The sequence below is a fragment of the Oncorhynchus clarkii genome, chromosome 23, assembly GCF_045791955.1.
Source record: "Oncorhynchus clarkii lewisi isolate Uvic-CL-2024 chromosome 23, UVic_Ocla_1.0, whole genome shotgun sequence".
In the NCBI taxonomy this organism is placed as follows: Eukaryota; Metazoa; Chordata; class Actinopteri; order Salmoniformes; family Salmonidae; genus Oncorhynchus; species Oncorhynchus clarkii.
Genome location: NC_092169.1, coordinates 2,390,714 through 2,412,402, shown reverse-complemented (window position 1 = coordinate 2,412,402; position 21,689 = coordinate 2,390,714). Strand labels below are relative to the sequence as shown.

General features: G+C 42.0%; 1 protein-coding gene across 3 annotated transcripts in view; it reads left to right on the top strand.

The window, feature by feature from the left end:
• The window catches only part of LOC139381176 (phosphoinositide-3-kinase adaptor protein 1), a 32,260-nt gene extending 12,303 nt beyond the window's left edge, over positions 1-19,957 (top strand). For all 3 annotated transcript variants that reach the window (XM_071124570.1, XM_071124569.1, XM_071124571.1), the window contains 11 exons: positions 1,325-1,521; positions 1,720-1,906; positions 2,007-2,078; positions 4,176-4,412; positions 4,520-4,582; positions 4,697-4,896; positions 5,043-5,115; positions 8,533-8,700; positions 9,067-9,137; positions 11,043-11,143; positions 19,052-19,957. In XM_071124570.1, the coding sequence (XP_070980671.1) occupies positions 1,325-1,521; positions 1,720-1,906; positions 2,007-2,078; positions 4,176-4,412; positions 4,520-4,582; positions 4,697-4,896; positions 5,043-5,115; positions 8,533-8,700; positions 9,067-9,137; positions 11,043-11,143; positions 19,052-19,166 (1,484 nt within the window). In that variant the 3' untranslated portion in view covers positions 19,167-19,957. The remainder of the gene's footprint in view (positions 1-1,324; positions 1,522-1,719; positions 1,907-2,006; positions 2,079-4,175; positions 4,413-4,519; positions 4,583-4,696; positions 4,897-5,042; positions 5,116-8,532; positions 8,701-9,066; positions 9,138-11,042; positions 11,144-19,051) is intronic.
• The last annotated feature ends 1,732 nt before the right edge of the window (positions 19,958-21,689 follow it).

The window sequence follows — 21,689 nt, the reverse complement described above, 5'->3', positions numbered from 1 at the left end:
CACCTCCATGCTTCACAGTTGGTATGGTGTTCTTGGGGTTGTACTCATCCTTCTTCCTCCAAACACGGCGAGTGGAGTTTAGACCAAGAAGCTCTATTTTGGTCTCATCAGACCACATGACCTTCTCCCATTCCTCCTCTGGATCATCCAGATGGTCATTGGCAAACTTCAGATGGGCCTGGACATGCGCTGGCTTGAGCAGGGGGACCTTGCGTGCGCTGCAGGATTTTAATCCATGACGGCGTAGTGTGTTACTAATGGTTTTCTTTGAGACTGTGGTCCCAGCTCTCTTCAGGTCATTGACCAGGTCCTGCCGTGTAGTTCTGGGCTGATCCCTCACCTTCCTCATGATCATTGATGCCCAACGAGGTGAGATCTTGCATGGAGCCCCAGACCGAGGGTGATTGACCGTCATCTTGAACTTCTTCCATTTTCTAATAATTGCGCCAACAGTTGTTGCCTTCTCACCAAGCTGCTTGCCTATTATCCTGTAGCCCATCCCAGCCTTGTGCAGGTCTACAATTTTATCCCTGATGTCCTTACACAGCTCTCTGGTCTTGGCCATTGTGGAGAGGTTGTAGTCTGTTTGATTGAGTATGTGGACAGGTGTCTTTTATACAGGTAACGAGTTCAAACAGGTGCAGTTAATACAGGTAATGAGTGGAGAACAGGAGGGCTTCTTAAAGGAAAACTAACAGGTCTGTGAGAGACGGAATTCTTACTGGTTGGTAGGTGATCAAATACTTGTGTCCTGCAATTAAATGCAAATGAATTACTTAAAAATCATACAATGTGATTTTCTGGATTTTTGTTTTAGATTCCGTCTCTCACAGTTGAAGTGTACCTATGATAAAAATTGACCTCTACATTCTTTGTAAGTAGGAAAACCTGCAAAATCGTCAGTGTATCAAATACTTGTTCTCCCCACTGGATATAAATCCATCCTAAAGCAGACAGTTATGTTTATGAAATTGGATACTTCAAGAAAAATAAGTTGCAAAAATGTGATTTTTTTCAAATGACTGATGAACTACGTTACCTGCTGTAACCTGCTTTTATCTGGCACATCCAAAAATGTTATCTGGACATTCAGAAATGCTATCAAATCATTTTTTTATCTAAGAGTCCAAGAATCTTATCCCCATTGAGTTACGTTGACATCCAGGGATATGATCCAAGGTCCAAAAGGTCAATACATTCTGTGTTCTAGGTGAATTGGGAACATTTATTTTTTATCAAGTTCAACTTATATCCTGAAGGTTGAGTCTTCAAGAACGTTCATAACAAGTGGAATAGATCACATTTGACTGTTTTTGTCACTCAGATCAGCAAAAGCAGGAGCTTCCCACTCTGCTTCATTTTGCTGCAAAGTATGGGCTGAAGAAGCTTACCACAGTCCTGCTACAGTGTCCAGGTGCCTTGCAGGCCTACAGCGTGATGAATAAGAATGGAGACTACCCAAATACACTGGCAGAGAGGAGCGGCTTCTCTGACCTGAGACAGTTCATGGACGACTTTGTGGTAAGTCCATTGTTAGTATATTCATTCAGTGATGTGTTTATCTTGTATCTCTCTAGTGTGATCTCAATTTTGGGAAATGCTCTGGATTGCACAACAATGATTTCGAATAACAGCCGCCGGTAAATCTTATTGTGGTAACTTTGTGAAATCATATCTTTAGTGAAGACTAAGACTATGTGCACGATATCTTGTATGTAGGAGACGGCTGACATGCTGAAGTCTCATATCGAAGAGTCCATCTCGGCTAAAGAAGATGAGGACGTGTACGAGTCCACGTCCAACTCCTCTCGAGATATCATCATGAAATATTCCCTAAACCCCGGGTGCCAAGAAGACATCTATGAGTCCATGATGGGGTTAAGCCCAGACTACATGGAAGACCTATGTATGATTAATTACATGAAGTACCATTTCCCTTTGATGATGATGACGATGATGACGATGATGATGGATTACTATTATCTTTGAATATTTATTTCCCTCAGATGAGGACATGGGGAAGGCATTAGGAGAGTCGCATAACCCAGAAGAAAGCATACTTAGAAAATTCTTTCAAGGTAAATTGACAAAATACTAATGGTGGAAACCAATATCGATTATTCAATATGATATTGATATCGTTGGATATCGATAAACAGTGCAATCGAAAAGTATTCCGAATCCTTGACTTTTTCCACATTTTGTTACGTTACAGCCTTATTCTAAAATGTATGAAATGTTTTTTTCTCTCATCAATCTATGCACAATGCCCTATAATGACAAAGTACAAATAGGTTTTTGGACATTTTGCAAATAAAAAAACTGAAATATTACATTTATGAAGTTATTCAGATTTACTCTGTACTTGTTGAAGCACTTTTGACAGAGATTACAACCTTGAGTCTTCTTGGGTATGACGCTCCAAGCTTTGCACACCTGTATCAAATCGGGTTCAAGTCCGGGCTCTGGTTAGGCCACTCAAGGACATTCAAAGACTTGTCTCGAAGCCAGTTCTGCGTTGTCTTGGCTGTGTGCTTAGGGTCGTTGTCCTGTTGGAAGGTGAACCTTCGCCCCAGTCTGAGGTCCTGAGCAAGTTTTCATCAAGAATCTCTCTGTACTTCGCTCTGTTCATCTTTCCCTCGATCCTGACTAGTCTCCCAATACCTACCGCTGAAAAACATCCACACAGAATGATGCTGCCACCATGCTTCAACGTAGGGATGGTGCCAGGTTTCCTCCAGACGTGACGCTTGGCATTCAGGCCAAAGAATACAATCTTGGTTTCATCAGACCAGAGAATCTTGTTTCTAATGGTCTGAGAGTCCTTTAGGTGCCTTTAGGCAAACTTCAAGAAAGACTGTCATGTGCCTCTTACTGAGGAGTGGCTTCCTTCTGGCCACTCTACCATATAGGCCTGATGGGTGGAGTGCTGCAGAGATGGTTGTCCTTCTGAAAGGTTATTTCATCTAAAAAATTTGGAACCACCAAGATTCTTCCTATAGCTGGCTGCCTGGCCAAACTGAACAATCGGGGAGAAGGACCTTGGTCAGGGATGTGACAAAGAACCTGATGGTCGCTCTGTCAGAGCTCCAGAGTTGCCTAACCTTTCAGAAGGACAACCATCTCTGCAGCACTCCACCAATCAGGCCTTTATGCTAAAGTGGCCAGATGGAAACCACTCCTCAGTAAAAGGCATATGACAGTCTGCTTGGAGTTTGCCAAAAGGCACATAAAGACTCACACCATGGAGCAAAAAGTTTCTCTGGTCTGTTGAAACCAAGATTGAACTCTTTGCCCTGAATGGGAAGCATCACATCTGGAGGAAACCTGGCACCATCACTACGGTGAAGCATGGTGTTGGCAGCATCATGCTGTGGGGATGTTTTTTAGCAGCAGGGACTGGGAGACTAGTCAGGATCGAGGGAAAGATGAACGGAGCAAAGTACAGACAAATCCTTGATGAAAACCTGCTCCAGAGCGCTCAGGACCCCAGACTGGGGCGAAGGTTCACCTTCCAACAGGACAATGACCTTAAGCACACAGCCAAGACAATGCAGGAGTGGCTTCGGGACAAGTCTCTTTATGTCCTTGAGTGGCCCAGCCAGAGCCCAGAATGGAACCCGATCAAACATCTCTGGAGAGACCTGAAAATAACTGTGCAGGGATGCTCCCCATCCAACCTCCTAGAGCTTGAGTGGATCTGCAGAGAAGAATGAGAGAAACTCAGCAAATACAGGTGTTCCAAACTTGTAGCATCATACCCAAGAAGACTCCACTCTAATCGCTGCCAAAGGTGCTTCAGCAAAGTACTGAGTTAAGGGTCTGAATACTTAAATGTAAATGTGATATATCCGTTTTAGATTTTTATTAACTTTGCAAAAATCTCTAAAACCTGTTTGTGTTTGTCATTACGGGTATTGAGTGTAGATTGATGATGGTGTCTGAATATAATCTGAATGCACTATAATTATCTGCTTATGGGCCCTCAATGTTTGATGGGGTTCTCATTGTCTTTAAACTGGTTGGGTAAGTTGATGTCCCCAGAGCATTCACATCTGGCTCAAGGGGCAATTAACAGTTGTCTAAACTTCACTACAAAATACTGTACTGCATTGTACTGTAATTGGACTTGTGGACGTACTCTTTTTTTCAACAAATTGTGTGGCTTTTTTAAGGGAAACCTGATGCAGGTGTGGCCCAAGTTGGGGAGCATACAGCTAATGAAGAGGTGGAAGAACCAGAGGGGTTTGAGGAGGAAGACCCTTACAACATGTGTGCTCAAGATCAAATCTATGACATGGTGGACGAGAATGCGACCTATATCCCAGACATTTTAAACCGTCCACCAGCTCCAATTCCGAGACCTGTAACGTTTCCAGAGCCTGAGGAGTCCAAGACCTACATCTCAAGAGGTACATGACTGAACAGCACAAGTGTTCTCCAAAGCTATTAGCTAGTGCATAAGTCGCCAAACCAGCGGTGTATTTAAGGTCCAGGTGAATGACTATGCTTTTCACAGTGTTTTCGGGAAATGAAGAATCAAATCCACAGAGGAACCTCAGAGAAGTCCCATCAAACACAGGTACATATCAAATTGAACATCACTTGAGATTGTATTTTCTATGCATTGCACATTGCCCTGAATCACAGCTTCTCCACTAATTAGTTAACAATGTATGTGACTCCAAACCTCCAGTGAGGCCTGTGAGTGACGGAGGGGCCACCTCCTCTTCCCACGACCCTTATGCTGGAATGAAGACCCCAGGCCAGAGGCAGCTCATAGCCTTGCAGGAGAAAGTGAAGGTGGGGGTCCTGAGTGTGGATGATGCTGTGCAGGAATTCAAGACCTGGCAGTTGGACCAGGATAGGAGATCTCAGTCTCTGCGCTATCAACAGGTACAGTAGTAGATTATAGTTAATACTCATCTCTTGGCAGAACACAAGAAACCAATATTTTCTGTGGCCCGGGCCTAGCTTTTGGGTGTACAATGATTATCTGAAATACTACCTCCATGAATTCAGAAAATATTTTTTTGTCACAGGAAAATCTGAAAAAATTACGAGACAGCATTTCCAGACGCCATAAAGAGAGGGAGAAGATTGGGAAGGAGATTGGTAGGCATATTTGGAGACTCTTCTATACTTTCCCTCTACATGTGACAAGAGCATATTGTATTTTATAGGCTACTTCAACTGCAATTACAGTACCAGTCAAAAGTTTGGACACACCTACTCGTTCCAGGTTCTTAATTTTTACTATTTTCTACATTGTAGAATAATAGTGAAGACATCACAACTATGAAATAACACATATGGAATAATGTGGTAACCAAAAAAAGTGTTAAACAAATCCAAATATATTTTCTATTTGAAATTCTTCAAAGTAGCCACCCTTTGCCTTGATGACAACTTTGCACATTTCATTTATCAAGCTACTGAAAAGTGTACATTTTTTATTTTAATAGCCTTTCCTCTTTGACTATGCCTACAATTATGTCAGTCCAGAAGACAGCATTAGTGGTCACATTTGATCAGTTGTGTAAAGTACTTAACTTCTTTGGGATCGGTGTTCATTCCACGGGACAGTTGAGGTAACGTAGGCTAATGCAATTAGCATGAGGTTGTAAGTAACAAGAACATTTCCCAGGACATAGATATGTCTGACATTGGCAGAAAGCTTAAATTCTTGTTAATCTAACTGCACTGTCCAATTTACAGTAGCTATTACAGTGAAAGAATACCATGCTATTGTTTGAGGAGAGTGCACAATTTTGAACATGAAAAGTTATTAATAAACAAATTAGGCACATTTGGGCAGTCTTGATTGAACAGAAATGCAATGGTTCATTGGATCAGTCTAAAACTGTGCATATACACTGAATCCATCTCGTGGCCAAAATCTAAATTGCATCTATGCTGGAGTTATACTTTATGGCCTTTCTCTTGCATTTCAAAGATGATGGTACAAAAAAAAATACAAAGAAGTTAAAGTAGCCTTTTGTTGTCACCAGCACAATGTGCTCCTGTGTAATGATCATGCTGTTTAATCAGCTTCTTGATATTCCACACCCGTCAGGTGGATGGATTATCTTGGCAAATTAAAATTGCTCACTAACAGGGATGTAAACTAATTTGTGCAATTTTTTTTTGAGAAATAAGCTTTCCGTGCATATGGAGATATTTTATGCATATGGGATCTTTTATTTCCCAAACCAGAAACCGTTGATTGATGGCAGCATTTGCGCGAAACTGAAAGCGCGAACCACTGCTTTTAACCAGGGCAAGGTGACCGGAAACATGACCCAATACAAACAGTGTAGCTATTCCCTCCGCAAGGCAATCAAACAATTATCAGTATGGAGACAAAGTAGAGTCGTAATTCAACGGCTCAGACACAAGAGGTATGTGGCAGGGTCTACAGTCAATCACGGATTACAAAAAGAAAACCAGCCCCGTCGCGGACCAAGATGTCTTGCTCCCAGACAGACAAAATAACTTTTTTGCTCGCTTTGAGGACAACACAGTGCCACAGACAAGGCCCGCTCCCCAAACCTGCGGGCTCTCCTTCACTGCAGCTGACGTGAGTAAAACATTTAAACGTGTTAACCCTCGCAAGGCTGCAGGCCCAGACGGCATCCCCAGCCACGTCCTCAGAGCATGCGCAGACCAGCTGGCTGGTGTGTTTACGGACATATTCAATCAAGCCTTATCCCAGTCTGCTGTTCCCACATGTTTCAAGAGGGCCACCATTGTTCCTGTTCCCAAGAAAGCTAAGGTAACTGAGCTAAACGACTACCGCCCCATAGCACTCACTTCCGTCATCATGAAGTGCTTTGAGAGACTAGTCAAGGACCATATCACCTCCACCCTACCTGACACCCTAGACTCACTCCAAGTTGCTTACTGCCCCAATAGTTCCACAGACGATGCAATTGCAACCACACTGCACACTGTCCTAACCCACCTGGACAAGAGGAATACCTATGTGAGAATGCTGTTCATCGACTACAGCTCAGCATTTAACACCGTAGTACCCTTCAAACTCGTCATCAAGCTCGAGACCCCGGGTCTCGACCCCGCCCTGTACAACTGGGTACTGGACTTCCTGACGGGCCGCCCCCAGGTGGTGAGGGTAGGTAACAACATCTCCACCCCGCTGATCCTCAACACTGGGGCCCCACAAGGGTGCGTTCTGAGCCCTCTCCTGTACTCCCTGTTCACCCACGACTGCGTGGCCATGCACGCCCCCAACTCAATCATCAAGTTTGCGGACGACACTATAGTGGTAGGCTTGATTACCAACAACGACGAGACGGCCCACAGGGAGGAGGTGAGGGCCCTTGGAGTGTGGTGTCAGGAAAATAACCTCACACTCAACGTCAACAAAACAATTGAGATGATTTTGGACTTCAGGAAACAGCAGAGGGAGCACCCCCCTATCCACATCGACGGGACAGTAGTGGAGAGGGTAGTAAATTTCAAGTTCCTCGGCGTACACATCACGGACAAACTGAATTGGTCCACCCACACAGACAGCATTGTGAAGAAGGCGCAGCAGCGCCTCTTCAACCTCAGGAGGCTGAAGAAATTTGGCTTGTCACCAGAAGCACACAAACTTCTACAGATGCACAATTGAGAGCATCCTGTCGGGCTGTATCACCGCCTGTTACAGCAACTGCTCCGCCCACAACCGTAAGGCTCTCCAGAGGGTAGTGAGGTCTGCACAACGCATCACCGGGGGCAAACTACCTGCCCTCCAGGACACCTGGACACCTGTCACAGGAAGGCCATAAAGATCAAGGACAACAACCACCCGAGCCACTGCCTGTTCACCCCGCTATCATCCAGAAGGCGAGGCCAGTACAGGTACATCAAAGCAGGGACCGAGAAACTGAAAAACAGCTTCTATCTCAAGGCTATCAGACTGATAAACAGCCACCACTAACATTGAGTGGCTGCTGCCAACATACTGACTCAACTCCAGTCACTTTAATAATGTAAAAATGTATCAATAGCCACTTTAAACAATGCCTCTTCATATAATATTTACATACCCTACACTACTCATCTCATATTTATATACTGTACTCGACACCACCTATTGCATCTTGCCTATGCCGTTCTGTACCATTCTCATTCATATATTTTTATTTACATATTCTTCATTCTTTTACACTTGTGTGTATAAGGTAGTTGTGAAATTGTTAGGTTAGATTACTCGTTGGTTATTACAGCAATGTCGGAACTAGAAGCACAAGCACAAGCACAAATTTCACTACACTCGCATTAACATGTGCTAACCATGTGTATGTGACAAATAAAATTTGATTGATTGATTTCAGCTCATGAAACATGGGACCAACACTTTACATGTTGCGTTTATATTTTTGTCCAGTATAAAATCATGATAATGTTACAGTAAAACACTTAAATGGAAATACTTTGGAACATATACTGTATGTACTGTATATATGACATTTAGCTATTGTTGATGATTGATGCTTATTGTTGATCTTTCCTCTTCCCTGTGAGGTCTGGAGATAAGCGCCCCTTTGCAGAGGAACCTTAACTGGGGCTCGAACATGGCTGTGGAGTGTTCTGTGTATGAACCTGCCCCACAGGTCATGACCGAAACCCCTCCTGTGGCCCGGCCAATCCAGAGAAGCACTTGGAAGACTGGCAGTACCTCCAGCACATCTAGTGAGTCTTATCTGTCATTTTCATGTCACTATGATATACTATCAAAAATGACAGCTGATGTAGTTTTGATGTTGGATATATTGCAAGATGATGTTAGCATGGATTGTCTTGATCAATAATCTGTTTTAGTAGAAAGATTATTCTATAAGAACACACAGTCATTTGTTGTGCTGATCAACTCTGATTATTTCCATATCATCTATGGTCATTATGTCTAAAAGATTAGACCGGTAGCTGCGGGGGGGGGGGGGGGGGGGGGGGGTTCATCACATCCTACTGCAGGCTCTTAACTCTTCAAGAAATTGTTTTACATTTACTTGTCGTGTTTCTTTCCTGAGCGTATAGTTTTGACTTTTACTTTCTCAGGTAGTGGCAGTAACAGACTCAGCACACATAGTAACATGAGCTACAGCAGTGGAACTGAGCCTGAGTTTGAGGTAAGGCCAAATTGTTCTTCAAAGCCCAGTTCACCCAACACGCTTCTGGTATATTTATGTCTTTGTGAATACATGGCTTAGTCAACAAAGCTAAATAGCTTATCCTTATTCCTACATGTAGTTGCTGAGAGACATTAAATCCAATTGAGTCAAATCTCCGCAAAAAGCGTTACGTTATAAACACCTTTGTAATTGATCTAAAGCATCTTGATATTTAAAAATCATACTTAGGAAGGCACCATGTACAGTCGTGGCCAAAAGTTGAGAATGACACAAAAATGTATTTTCACAAACTCTGCTGTCTCAGTTTGTATGATGGCAATTTGCATATACTCCAGAATGTTATGAAGAGTGATCAGATGAATTGCAATTAATTGCAAAGTCCCTCTTTGCCATGCAAATGAACTGAATCCCCCAAAAAACATTTCCACTGCATTTCAGCCCTGCTACAAAAGGACCAGCTGACATCATGTCAGTGGTTCTCTCGTTAACACAGGTGTGAATGTTGACGAGGACAAGGCTGGAGAGCACTCTGTCATGCTGATTGAGTTTGAATAACAGACTGGAAGCTTCAAAAGGAGAGTGGTGCTTGGAATCATTGTTCTTCCTCTGTCAACCATGGTTACCTGCAAGGAAACACGTGCCGTCATCATTGATTTGCACAAAAAAGGCTTCACAGGCAAGGATATTGCTGCCAGTAAGATTGCACCTAAATCAACCATTTATCGGATCATCAAGCACTTCAAGGAGAGTGGTTCAATTGTTGTGAAGAAGGCTTTAGGGCCCCAAGAAAGTCCAGCTAGCACCAGGACCGTCTCCTAAAGTTGATTCAGCTGCGGGATCGGGGCACCATCAGTACAGAGCTTGCTCAGGAATGGCAGCAGGCAGGTGTGAGTGCATCTGCACGCACAGACAGGCGAAGACCTTTACAGGATGGCCTGGTGTCAAGGACAGCAAAGAAGCCACTTCTCTCCAGGAAAAACCTCAGGGACAGACTGATATTCTGCAAAGGGTACAGGGATTGGACTGCTGAGGCCTGGGGTAAAGTCATTTTCTCTGATGAATCCCCTTTCCGAAAAAACCCGGAAAAAAGCTTGTCCGGAGAAGACAAGATGAGCTCTACCATCAGTCCTGTGTCATGCCAACAGTAAAGCATCCTGAGACCATTCATGTGTGGGGTTGCTTCTCAGCCAAGGGAGTGGGCTCACTCACAATTTTGCCTAAGAACACAGCCATGAATAAAGAATGGTACCAACACATCCTCTGAGAGCAACTTCTCCCAACCATCCAGGAACAGTTGTGACGAACAATACCTTTTCCAGCATGATGGAGCACCTTGCCATAAGGCAAAAGTGATAACTAAGTGGCTCGGGGAACAAAACATCAATATTTTGGGTCCATGGCCAGGAAACTCCCCAGACCTTTATCCCATTGAGAACTTGGGTTCAATCCTCAAGATGTGGGTGGACAAACAAAAATCTGCAAATTCTGACAAACTCCAAGCATTGATTATGCAAGAATGGGCTGCCATCAGTCAGGTTGTGGCCCAGAAGTTAATTGACACCAGCCAGGGCGGTTTGCAGAGGTCTTGAAAAAGAAGGGTCAACACTGCAAATGTTGACTCTTTGCATCAACATTATGTAATTGTCAATAAAAGCCTTTGACACTTATGAAATGCTTGTAATTGTACTTCAGTATTCCATAGTAACATTGACAAAAATATCTAAAGACACTGAAGCAGCAAACTTTGTGAAAATTAATATTTGTGTCATTCTCAACTTTTGGCCACGACTGTACTTATTTACAATGTACTCTTGTCAATGTATTTACAACGTTCTGTCAATGTCGCTTTTGTCGATAACCTGATTATTAATTATGCTGTATATTGATTTGATCCATGGAAAGGACACAGTTGACTTCATCCCTCTTCCTCCACGACCCCCAAGGATCGCTGAGTCCGCACCTCTACTTCCTCCCCCCAGAATCCCACCACGACTCCCAGACCGGTAAGCCCACTCTCTGGAGAAGAGAGGCCCTTTCATACGTTCCTGTGTCAGGATCACAGAAACTTGATGCAACTTGATTACAGAATGTAATTGCATGTTATGCAACATGGAATTACAGAAAGGCAATATTGCAGGAGTTAAAAGTAGAATCAGTAATATTATACCTTAATTTAACTAGACAAGTCAATTAAGAAAAAATTGTTTATTTACAATGACAGTGGGTTAACTGCTTTGTTCGGGAGCAGAACGACAGATTTTCACCTTGTCAGCTCAGAGATTCGATCTAGCAACCTTTCGGTTACTGGCCCAACCCTCTAACCACTAGGCTACCTGCCACCCCGTCATCACAAACAGCAGAGTGACTTCCTGGAGTGTGACATTCTATTCTTTGTGAGAAGGTGTTAAAGTTCACAGCTAGCCATTGTTATGTGAATGAGAGCTGAAAAGTACCCAAGGCCTGGCCTTGGCTCCCAGTTAGAGCAGTGCCGCCAGAGCCATGGCCCAGTGAGACAACAAGAAGCCTGAGCCTGAATAAAACACTGGGGTAGACAGAAATTCACAATCATAGTACTACATCAATATGAGTATTATTGCGGTATAGAATCACAAATGGTCTAATATTGCAGTATAACAACCAATGTTACAATGGGATGTATTAATGCTGTAGTCTAGATAGCAGCTCAATAAATATGAAAACCGGTGGTTTATTTGAGAATATTGCATATTGAAAAGGCAAGCCAACTTGAGAAACACCTCAGTGCGCATTATACACAGTGGTAAAAGTGAGATGACGGAAATGATAAAGAGGAAATATAAGCTGACTGATTGATGACTGCACTGTCAGAGAGGAAACCTGAAGTTTGAAGATATTCATGTCAACTTTTTCTTTATTATCTAAAATGAAAACTTGTCACCAGGTAGAGAGATGGATATACACTGAGTATACCAAACACGAGGAATACCTTCCTAAGTTCCTAATTTCCTAAGTTCCACATCCTTTGGGTGGTGGACCATTCTTGATACAGACAGGAAACTGCTGAGTGTGAAAAATCCAGCAGCATTGCAGTTGTTGACCTAAACCAGTGGGCCTGGCACCATGTCTCAATTGTCTCAAGGCTTAAAAATCCTTGTTTAACCTGTCTCCTCCCCTTTATCTACATTGATTTGAAGTGGATTTAATAAGAGACATCAATAAGGGATCATAACATTCACCTGTATTTACCTGGTCAGTCTATATAATGGAAAGAGCAAATGTTTCGTACACTCAGTGTATATTGAGTTTGAGTTTATCAAAAGGCTTTTACCACAACTTACTGTATATAAGGCTACTCATAGAAAGCTTTTATTGTCTAGTTTTATGTTCACTGTATTCATATGAACATTTGCTTCATAAGGCCTTGGTCCATGGTCTCACGTCAGATTCCGTCACTCCTCCGTAAAGCTCGTCCCTCAGCCGATCTGTCTTGTAAGGACATGGAGCTCAAACTCAAACCGACATTCAAAAGATGAAAGTACAGTACAAAATGTAACAATATCACTGCGCCCTCAAATGACTCTCCATGAAATAGGCAGAATAACTAGCTAGCTAAATTGTTAAACATTGTGACAGTGATTTAATAGTTTACAACTGTGAGAAAAAATAAAAACAAACCGGTGGCCATCTTCTGCACAAATTCTGTGCTTGGACGTTGGCTGTGTAGCTAACTGTCGTAGCTAGCTAGCTTACTGACATAGATAGTAAAGAAAGAGATAACAAATTACCTAACACAAAAAGCTCGCTTAGCCTGTTTACCTCTTTAGAACCAAATAGAATTCCAGAATGCTGCTGTAGATTACTGAGAATTTTCAAGCTAAAGCTAATTTTCTCAAACATTTCAAACAGACAAAGGTCAAAAACAAATGATAAATGACAATTTAACTTGGTATTAAAGAGCACAGCCTCTTCTTTAACAGGACACCCTTCATGTCAATAGAAATAACACTAATTTTGTCTTCCATTGTGTAAAGACGCAATCAAAAAACGATTAACACTCAACACAACAAAAAAACTAGAGTATTTCAATTGAAGTAAATTTGACTAAATTACTCACTGAAAATGTACCAAGTATAATATGCTATACTTATAAATATTATTTACATATAAATAAAATAATTATCCAAAATGTGACCAGAGGACAATATTCAGAAAGTATTTCAAAACCCACACAAAGTAGGCTATTTGATTGAAAACGATTCTTACTTCTGTAACAATGTAAAAATGTAAACAACTATTCAGAGACTATTTCAAAATGTAGGTAAACTCTCAATAAGATTTAGTACAGAGCAGGTCTGATACAAAATGTAGAAAGAGTAGCCTACTGTCGTGGAAATTTCCTCTATTTACCAAATCATGGGAGCAAACCACACACAAATCAGAGTTAGTTATCAAAGTCCATCTTTAATTATATCAGCTCTATCACAATCCTGTGACTCTCAGATAAATTCAGTGTCTCTCAATGAATTCTCTGAGAGCCCCTTCCACATTTCAAATGAGGTCCTTTATAGCAAAGACACACACAGGATAAGACAGCATCGGCATAATTCATCGTTCAGCTTTGTCTCCTTACTCAAACCCCAGAACCATAAACCAACCCTCCATATCAACAGGCATATATCAAATTGTAATTTAGATACAACCAACTCTAAATACAACCAATCCTATCTTGACAAGATCACAGAGACACACTGACTGGCACACAGACATTGTGGAGCCAAGAGATACACGCTTGACCTCTCCCCTCTCTCTAGTCCAGACAACTTAGTCTTGACATAGAACAGATACTGCAAACCCTCTCACAGTATTATACAAAAATAACATTCTTGATGAGAAGTAATTTACAAACATATGATGAATATAAAACATCTTACATATGTTACCAACAAATTCTGATTATTCCACAACACTACTTTGACAACAATACAGCGAATGCAACAAGTATTAGATAGAGACCGATAAAGAGAGAAGATACAAAACACAACTGTTCAAAGGTAATAAAATATTAAATTCATATTTCACACTGTCACTTTAGTGTGTGCCTTTAGCCCACAACATGTCATGGAACTTCTGAAAGCATGGCCCCATCCTGAAAAGTGGCACAGAACATGTAGTGCACCCAAAGGAGGTTTCTATACCCACTCTTTGCCCTGCATCCATTTGGGATGCACACCACACAACCTCTCTTGCGACCTTCAAACTTCACCTGCTTTCAAATTAGTTACAACTCGGTCCACATGCCCTGGTGCCACACTCTTGGCTCCCCTCTTCCTACCACTGTAGCCATATCCCAAAGTGAATGCCCAAGCTGCATTTTTAATGCCTTCATGGACTAGCGCCTGCGGTTTCTGGGAAGGGGCCTTTGCAGAGTCCACCACACAATGCATTTATGATGGCAATATTGAGCATCCCCAAACACATACTTCCACCATTGTGCACCCAACATTGTAATAGCTCAATAGCTCCTCAATCTTTTGAAAAGATATACAGTTGAAGTCGGAAGTTTACATACACCTTAACCAAATACATTTAAACTCAGTTTCACAATTCCTGACATTTAATCCTAGTAAAAATTCCCTGTCTTAGGTCAGTTAGGATCACCACTTTATTTTAAGAATCTGAAATGTCAGTATAATAGTAGAGAGAATGATTTAATTCAGCTCTTATTTCATTCATCACATTCCCAGTGGGTCAGAAGTTTACAGACACTCAATTAGTATTTGGTAGCATTGCCTTTAAATTGTTTAACTTGGGTCAAACATTTCGGGTAGCATTCCACAAGCTTCCCACAAGAAGTTGGGTGATTTTTGGCCCATTCCTCCTGACAGAGCTGGTGAACAGTCAGGTTTGTAGGCCTCCCTCGCACACGCTTTTTCGGGTTCTGCCCACAATTTGTCTATGGGATTGAGGTCAGGGCTTTGTGATGGCCACTCCAATACCTTGACTTCGTTGTCCTTAAGCCATTTTGCCACAACTTTGGAAGTATGCTTGGGGTCATTGTCCATTTGGAAGACCCATTTGCGACCAGGCTTTAACTTCCTGACTGATGTCTTGAGATGTTGCTTCAATATATACACATAATTTTCCTGCCTTATGACGCCATCTATTTTGTGAAGTGCACCAGTACCTCCTGCAGCAAAGCACTCCCACAACATGATGCTGCCACCTCCGTGCTGCAAGTCTCCCCCTTTTCCCTCCAAACATAACGATGGTCATTATTGCCAAACAGTTCTGTTTTTGTTTCATCAGACCAGAGGACATTGCTCCAAAAAGTACGATCTTTGTCCCCATGTGCAGATGCAAACCATAGTCTGGCTTTTTTATGGCGGTTTTGGAGCAGTGGCTTCTTCCTTGCTGAGCGGCCTTTCAGGTTATGTCGATATAGGATGAACCAGACTTGTGGAGGTTGAGACTTGTTGAGAGAAAAATGTCATCAAGGCAAAGGGTGGCTACTTTGAAGAATTTCAAATATAAAATGTATTTTCATTTGTTTAACACTTTGGGGTTACTACATGATTCCATATGTGTTGTTTCATAGTTGTGATGTCTTCACTATTATTCTACAATGTAGAAAATAGTACAAATTAAGAAAACCCCTTGAATGAGTAGGTGTGTCCAAACTTCTGACTGGTACTGTAGTTAGTGGAGTTACAAACAAACTATACAAAACAAGTGAAATGTCTTACCTGTGATTCTATGTTTTCCACACACATAAACTAGCTACGTGTAGCCTTCCTACTTTGACACAACTGGGTCCCACATTTCCAATGTCGAATAGCTTGAAGTCACAAGGCTGTTCTCACAGGCTCTATGTCCCTACGTGGGAGCATTGCGATCCATAGGTCAAGATTTTTGACCTGGTTACATGTACATTGAACGACACAGCAGCTTTCTGACACATTTTGTTTTATTTCTTTATAACAAAAAAAATTATGACGAAGTTGGCTTTTCACGCTGTGGGTTTAAAGGAAAGAATGTTTGTTTTTTCCTGAATTTTGTTGGCCTGGTCTAAATCAAATCAAATTGTATTAGTCACATGTGCTGAATACAACAGGTAGACCTTACAGTGAAATGCTTACTTACGAGCTCCTGACCAACAGTGCAGTTTCAAAAAATATGAATAGAAATAAGAGATAAAAGTAACAAGTAATTAAAGAGCAGCAGTAAAAAATAACAATATATACAGGGGGTGCCAGTATAGAGTCAATGTGTGGGGGCACCGGTTAGTTGAGGTAGTATGTAGGTAGAGTTGATTAACGTGACAATGCATAGATGACAATAGAGAGTGGCAGTGGTGTGGAGAGGGGAGGGGGTGCAATGCAAATAGTCTGGGTAGCCATTTGACTAGATGTTCAGGAGTCTTATGGCTTGGGGGATAGAAGCTGTTTTGAAGCCTCTTGGACCTAGACTTGGCACTCCGGTACTGCTTGCTGTGCTGTAGCAGAGAGAACAGTCTAAGACTAGGGTGGCTGGAGTCTATGACTAGGGTGGCTGGAGACTAGGGCCTTCCTCTGACACTGCCTGGTATAGAGGTCCTGTATGGGTGGAAGCTTGGCCCCAGTGATGTACTGTGCCAAGCAGCTGCCATACCAGGCAGTGATGCAACCAGTCAGGATGCTCTTGATGGTGCAGCTGTAGAACCTTTTTGAGGACCTGAAGACTCATGTCAAATCTTTTCAGTCTCCTGAGGGGGAATAGGTTTTGTCTTGCCCGCTTCACGACTGTCTTGGTGTGCTTGGACCATGTTAGTTTGCTGGTAATGTGGACACCAAGGGACTTGAAGCTCTCAAACTGCTCCACTACAGTCCCATCGATGAGAATGGGGGCGTGCTTGGTCCTCTTTTTCTCTTAGTCCACAGTCATCTCCTTTGTCTTGATCACATTGAGGGAGAGGTTGTTGTCCTGGCACCACACAGCCCGGTCTCTGACTTCCTCCCTATAGGCTGTCTCGTTGTTGTCGGTGATCAGTTGTTGTCGGCTGTGTCATCTGCAAATTTAATGATGGTGTTGGAGTCGTGCCTTGCCGTGCAGTCATGAGTGAACACGGAGTACAGGAGGGGGCTGAGCACTCACCCCCGAGTGGCCACTGTGATGAGGATCAGCGTGGCGGATGTGTTGTTACCTACCCTTACCACCTGAGGGAGGCCTGTCAGGAAGTCCAGGATCCAGTTGCAGAGGGAGGTGTTTAGTCCCAGGGTCCTTAGCTTATTGATGAGATTTGAGAGCACTATGGTGTTGAACGCTGAGCTGTAGTCAATGAATAGCATTCTCACATAGGTGTTCCTTTAGTGTAGAAGTAGTTTAGCTCATTCTGTAGGCTCGTGTCACTAAGCATCTCGCGGCTGTGCTTCCCTTTGTAGTCTGTAATGGTTTGCAGGCCCGGCCACATCTGACGAGCATCAGAGCCGGTGTGTAGTATGACTCGATCTTAGTCCTGTATTGACGCTTTGCCTGTTTGATGGTTTTTCGGAGTGCATAGCGGGATTTCTTATAATCTTCCGGGTTAGAGTCCCACTCCTTGAAAGTGGCAGCTCTACCCTTTAGCTCAGTGCGGATGTTGTCTGTAATCCATGGCTTCTGGTTGGGCTATGTACGTATGGTCACTGTGGGGACGAAGTCATCAATGCACTTATTGATGACGCCAATGACAGATGTGATGTTCTCCTCAATGCCATTGGAGGAATCCCGGAACATATTCCGGTCTGTGCTAGCAAAACAGTCCTGTAGCTTAGCATCTGCTTCATCTGACCACTTTTTATTGATCTAGTCACTGGTGCTTCCTGCTTTAGTTTTTGCTTGTAAACAGGAATTAGGAGGATGGAATTATGATCAAATTTTCCAAATGGAGGGAGAGGGAGAGCTTTGTATGCATCTCTGTGTGTGGCGTATAGGTGGTCCAGAGTTCTTTTACCTCAAGTTGCACATTTAACATGCTGATAGAAATTTGTTAAAACTGATTTAAGTTTCCCTGTATTACAGTCCCCACCTACTAGGAGTGCCACCCCTGGGTGAGCGTTTTCTTGTTTGCTTATGGCGGAAATACAGCTCATTCAATGCTGTCTTAGTGCCAGCCTCTGACTGTGGTGGTCTAGTGGAATGCCTTATTATCACCTGAATATTGACTCGGAGTAGCAGAACTACTTTCGAGCTATCCCATTACCTTTTGCAAGATACGAGACAGATCAGTGCAGGCGGATTTGATGCTCTATCTGACGTAAGACAATGGCCATGGTCATAATGCAGTTTGAATGTCTATGAGCAGTTATTAGCGCCCAATTTCTCCATTGTAATGCATTTCTCATAAGGAGTTAAATATGCATTATGAAGAGGGTATTCATATGCAGTGTTACCATTTATTCTCCTTACTTGTAATGAAACTGGTCTGGGTATATTTCTGTTGATAGTTCTGTGAATTTTGCATCTCAAACTAAATTATTTGGGTAATCCGAGTTGATGTGCATTTTAAACTGCCAACCACAAAACCAACCCGACCCTAATGATTGCCAAATAATTGCTCTCGTGGGTCTTTAATGACCTAGATGTAACTTTAACTGTGTCATAGGTTATATGTTGAAATGTTTAAAAAAAAATAAAAAACATGTCCAGTTACTGCAGCTGACATTATGACTGTTTTTTTCAATGATTTTTGAGCTGAGACTTACTGGACTAACTGTGAAACAGACAATCAGCTATAAGGGGCTCTACAGACTGACATCTCTACAACACCTTGACTATTTTAATAATTCCCCTGAGAGACACACTCATTTATGACTGAAAATACTGTGTGACTCACACAAATACACTCTGCATTGCTTAGTCTCGGTTTAATTTGTCATGCCAAGTGTAACAACCATGTTATCCGTTATACATTTTAGGGCCTCAGAGAGTTTGTTGCTGGAGCGTTACACATCATGCCCCTCTCGAGCACTTCCTAAAACACCAACTCAGAGGACCACCTTTCCCCCTCCCATACCCCGGAGAACACGGTGACGCACATCTCTGCTGAAATCTGTTCCAAAGTATTCCCATGCATAATAAAGAGATATACTGTATGTGATCGTGTACACATGTCAGCAGGGTTAGAAATGATTATGTTTTAGTCAATTATTATATCTGTTTGGGCTTCTTGTGGTCAATTTGCAGTCTATAAATGATGTGTAAATATGTTCCGGCCCCCTGCTCAGTAAATCTAGTTGATGATGGCTGATTTACATGAACATTAGCATACATAAAGGTTTGAGTGTGTAGAACAGAAGCACATAGAGCATGATCATCAAGTCAGTCAATTCAGGAAGTAAACTGAAATTCCAATTTAAAATGGCCAATCTTGGATTCAAACATCAACAAAGCACACTTTTTAGGTGAACCGCTGAGAGATGGGTCTGTAGAAATGTAATAAAAAAAAGGGAAAACATTTTTAATGACTTCTTAATAAAATTTAAAAAAGCTATTCATTTCAAAAGTTTCATTGTTTAGAATTTTCGATTTCAATAATTTTCAGAATTAACTGACTTGAATTCTAACTGACCCCAACCCTACCATAGACCCATTGATACTGTACATGGATCTTGTAATAACTCCATGCGTTAGAATTGTAAAGGGTTTTCAACAAAGTGATCAAATAAAGATTGTGTTTGTTTATCAAGCTTGTGCATGCGTACTACTGTATTATACAACCGATCACACGATGAAGTTTGATTTTACAAATGCAAATTTGAAACATTCATGTAATCTGTTTTAAAATAAATGTGTTGAGTTCAGTGGCGATTTTAGCGTGTAAATCTTGATGTGTTTTTTTAGATGCATGCCAGCAAACCCACAACCCAACACTAAACAATTCATTAATTGCACTATAACGCTGACAAACGGTGCCCACAAACTGTTAGGGTCTACATAAAGCTGTCCCAACACCTTACCACTGCTACACCTGGCTATCAGCGGAGCCTTGTCTGACGGTGAAACAGTTCCTTCAGCCTCATTTACTGCCTTTTAAAAAAACATAGCTGGTATGGCTGACTTGCTTAAACAAATGTGGTTTCTACTGACAATTCAGATGTACAAACTATGGCATAAGGGAACGACGACTGGATAAGAGGCGATCCGTAATTTTGATTAAGACATTAATGAGCGAGGTAGGAAGGACGTAGTCAATATAACTATTTGTTCAATAAAATAAGCATGTGAAAGTTCTAACAATATTCAATGATTACATTTCTCTTAAACAGGCTATAGGCTACATGTGCACCATCAAGTCAGAACGGCAGGCGAAATTAGTAACATGGGCTACTAACAGCTTACTACACAACATGCGTTTAATATTACTTTCTTAGCTACAGTATGCATATCTCCCTGGCATATTACATCATTTATGCAGCAGCATACAATACATGTTTGGACTCACCTTGTTGTCCTGTGCTCACTTGAACAGGAAGGTGGTGCTGCGGTCCTTCGTGGGAAAATTTTGTCATCAGACTTGGTCATTAAAGTCTGGCATTCTCTGCATTTATGGTGCTTTCAAGCTAACTGGGAACTCGGAAAAAAAACAAGGTTGAATCATGATGACCTCAGGGATCTTCAGGTCAGAGCTAGAAAGAGTGTCACGGTTCTCTGTATGTGAAGGAGAGTCGGACCAAAATGTGACGTGTCTATTGCGATCCATGTTTATTTAAACTGAAGCAACACAAATCTAAATTACAAACGCTACAAAACAATAAACGTAACAAAAACCGAAACAGCCTATACTTGTGTAAACTAGCACAGAACAAGGACATCAAGACACTAAGGACAATCACTCACAAACACACAGTGAAACCCAGGCTACCTAAATATGGTTCCCAATCAGAGACAACGAGTAACACCTGCCTCTGATTGAGAACCATATCAGGCCAGACATAGAAATAGACAAACAAGACATCCAACATAGAATGCCCACCCAGCTTACGTCCTGACCAACACTAAAACAAGGAAAACACACACGAACGATAGTCAGAACGTGACAAAGAGGCCCGAGTTCCAAACTCGCAATTCCTATTTGGATGACCGTTCAAAACATATTTTCCCAGTCGGAGCTAGTTTTTTTTCAGAGTTCCCAGTTGTCTTGAACTCACTGTAATCAGATTTCCAATTCTGAGTTTCCAGTTGTTTTGAGCTCGGGAAAAGTCATGCTGGAATGACACCATGGCCAATGTTGAATGTTTACCCTTTTAAGCTTGGAAAAGAGACCATTAAACCCAGACTTGGACCGCACACCCACTCCACTGAATAGCAGGCTAGTGATTGCTTTGCAATGCTTGCAGTTATCCAATGATTCCTTCCAAATCACTCATTGTTGAATTTGTGATTTCCAACTTGTTGCGTAATGTTTATGTCCAATGGCCGAAGAGCACCGGAACGTTTTATCTATAATTTCTCTTTATTATTTATCTTCATATGACAAGGATTAAAAATGATTTGCAGTAGATTGTCAACGTGATTCATGATGATTTTGAAAGTATGACGTTGACATGATGAGTC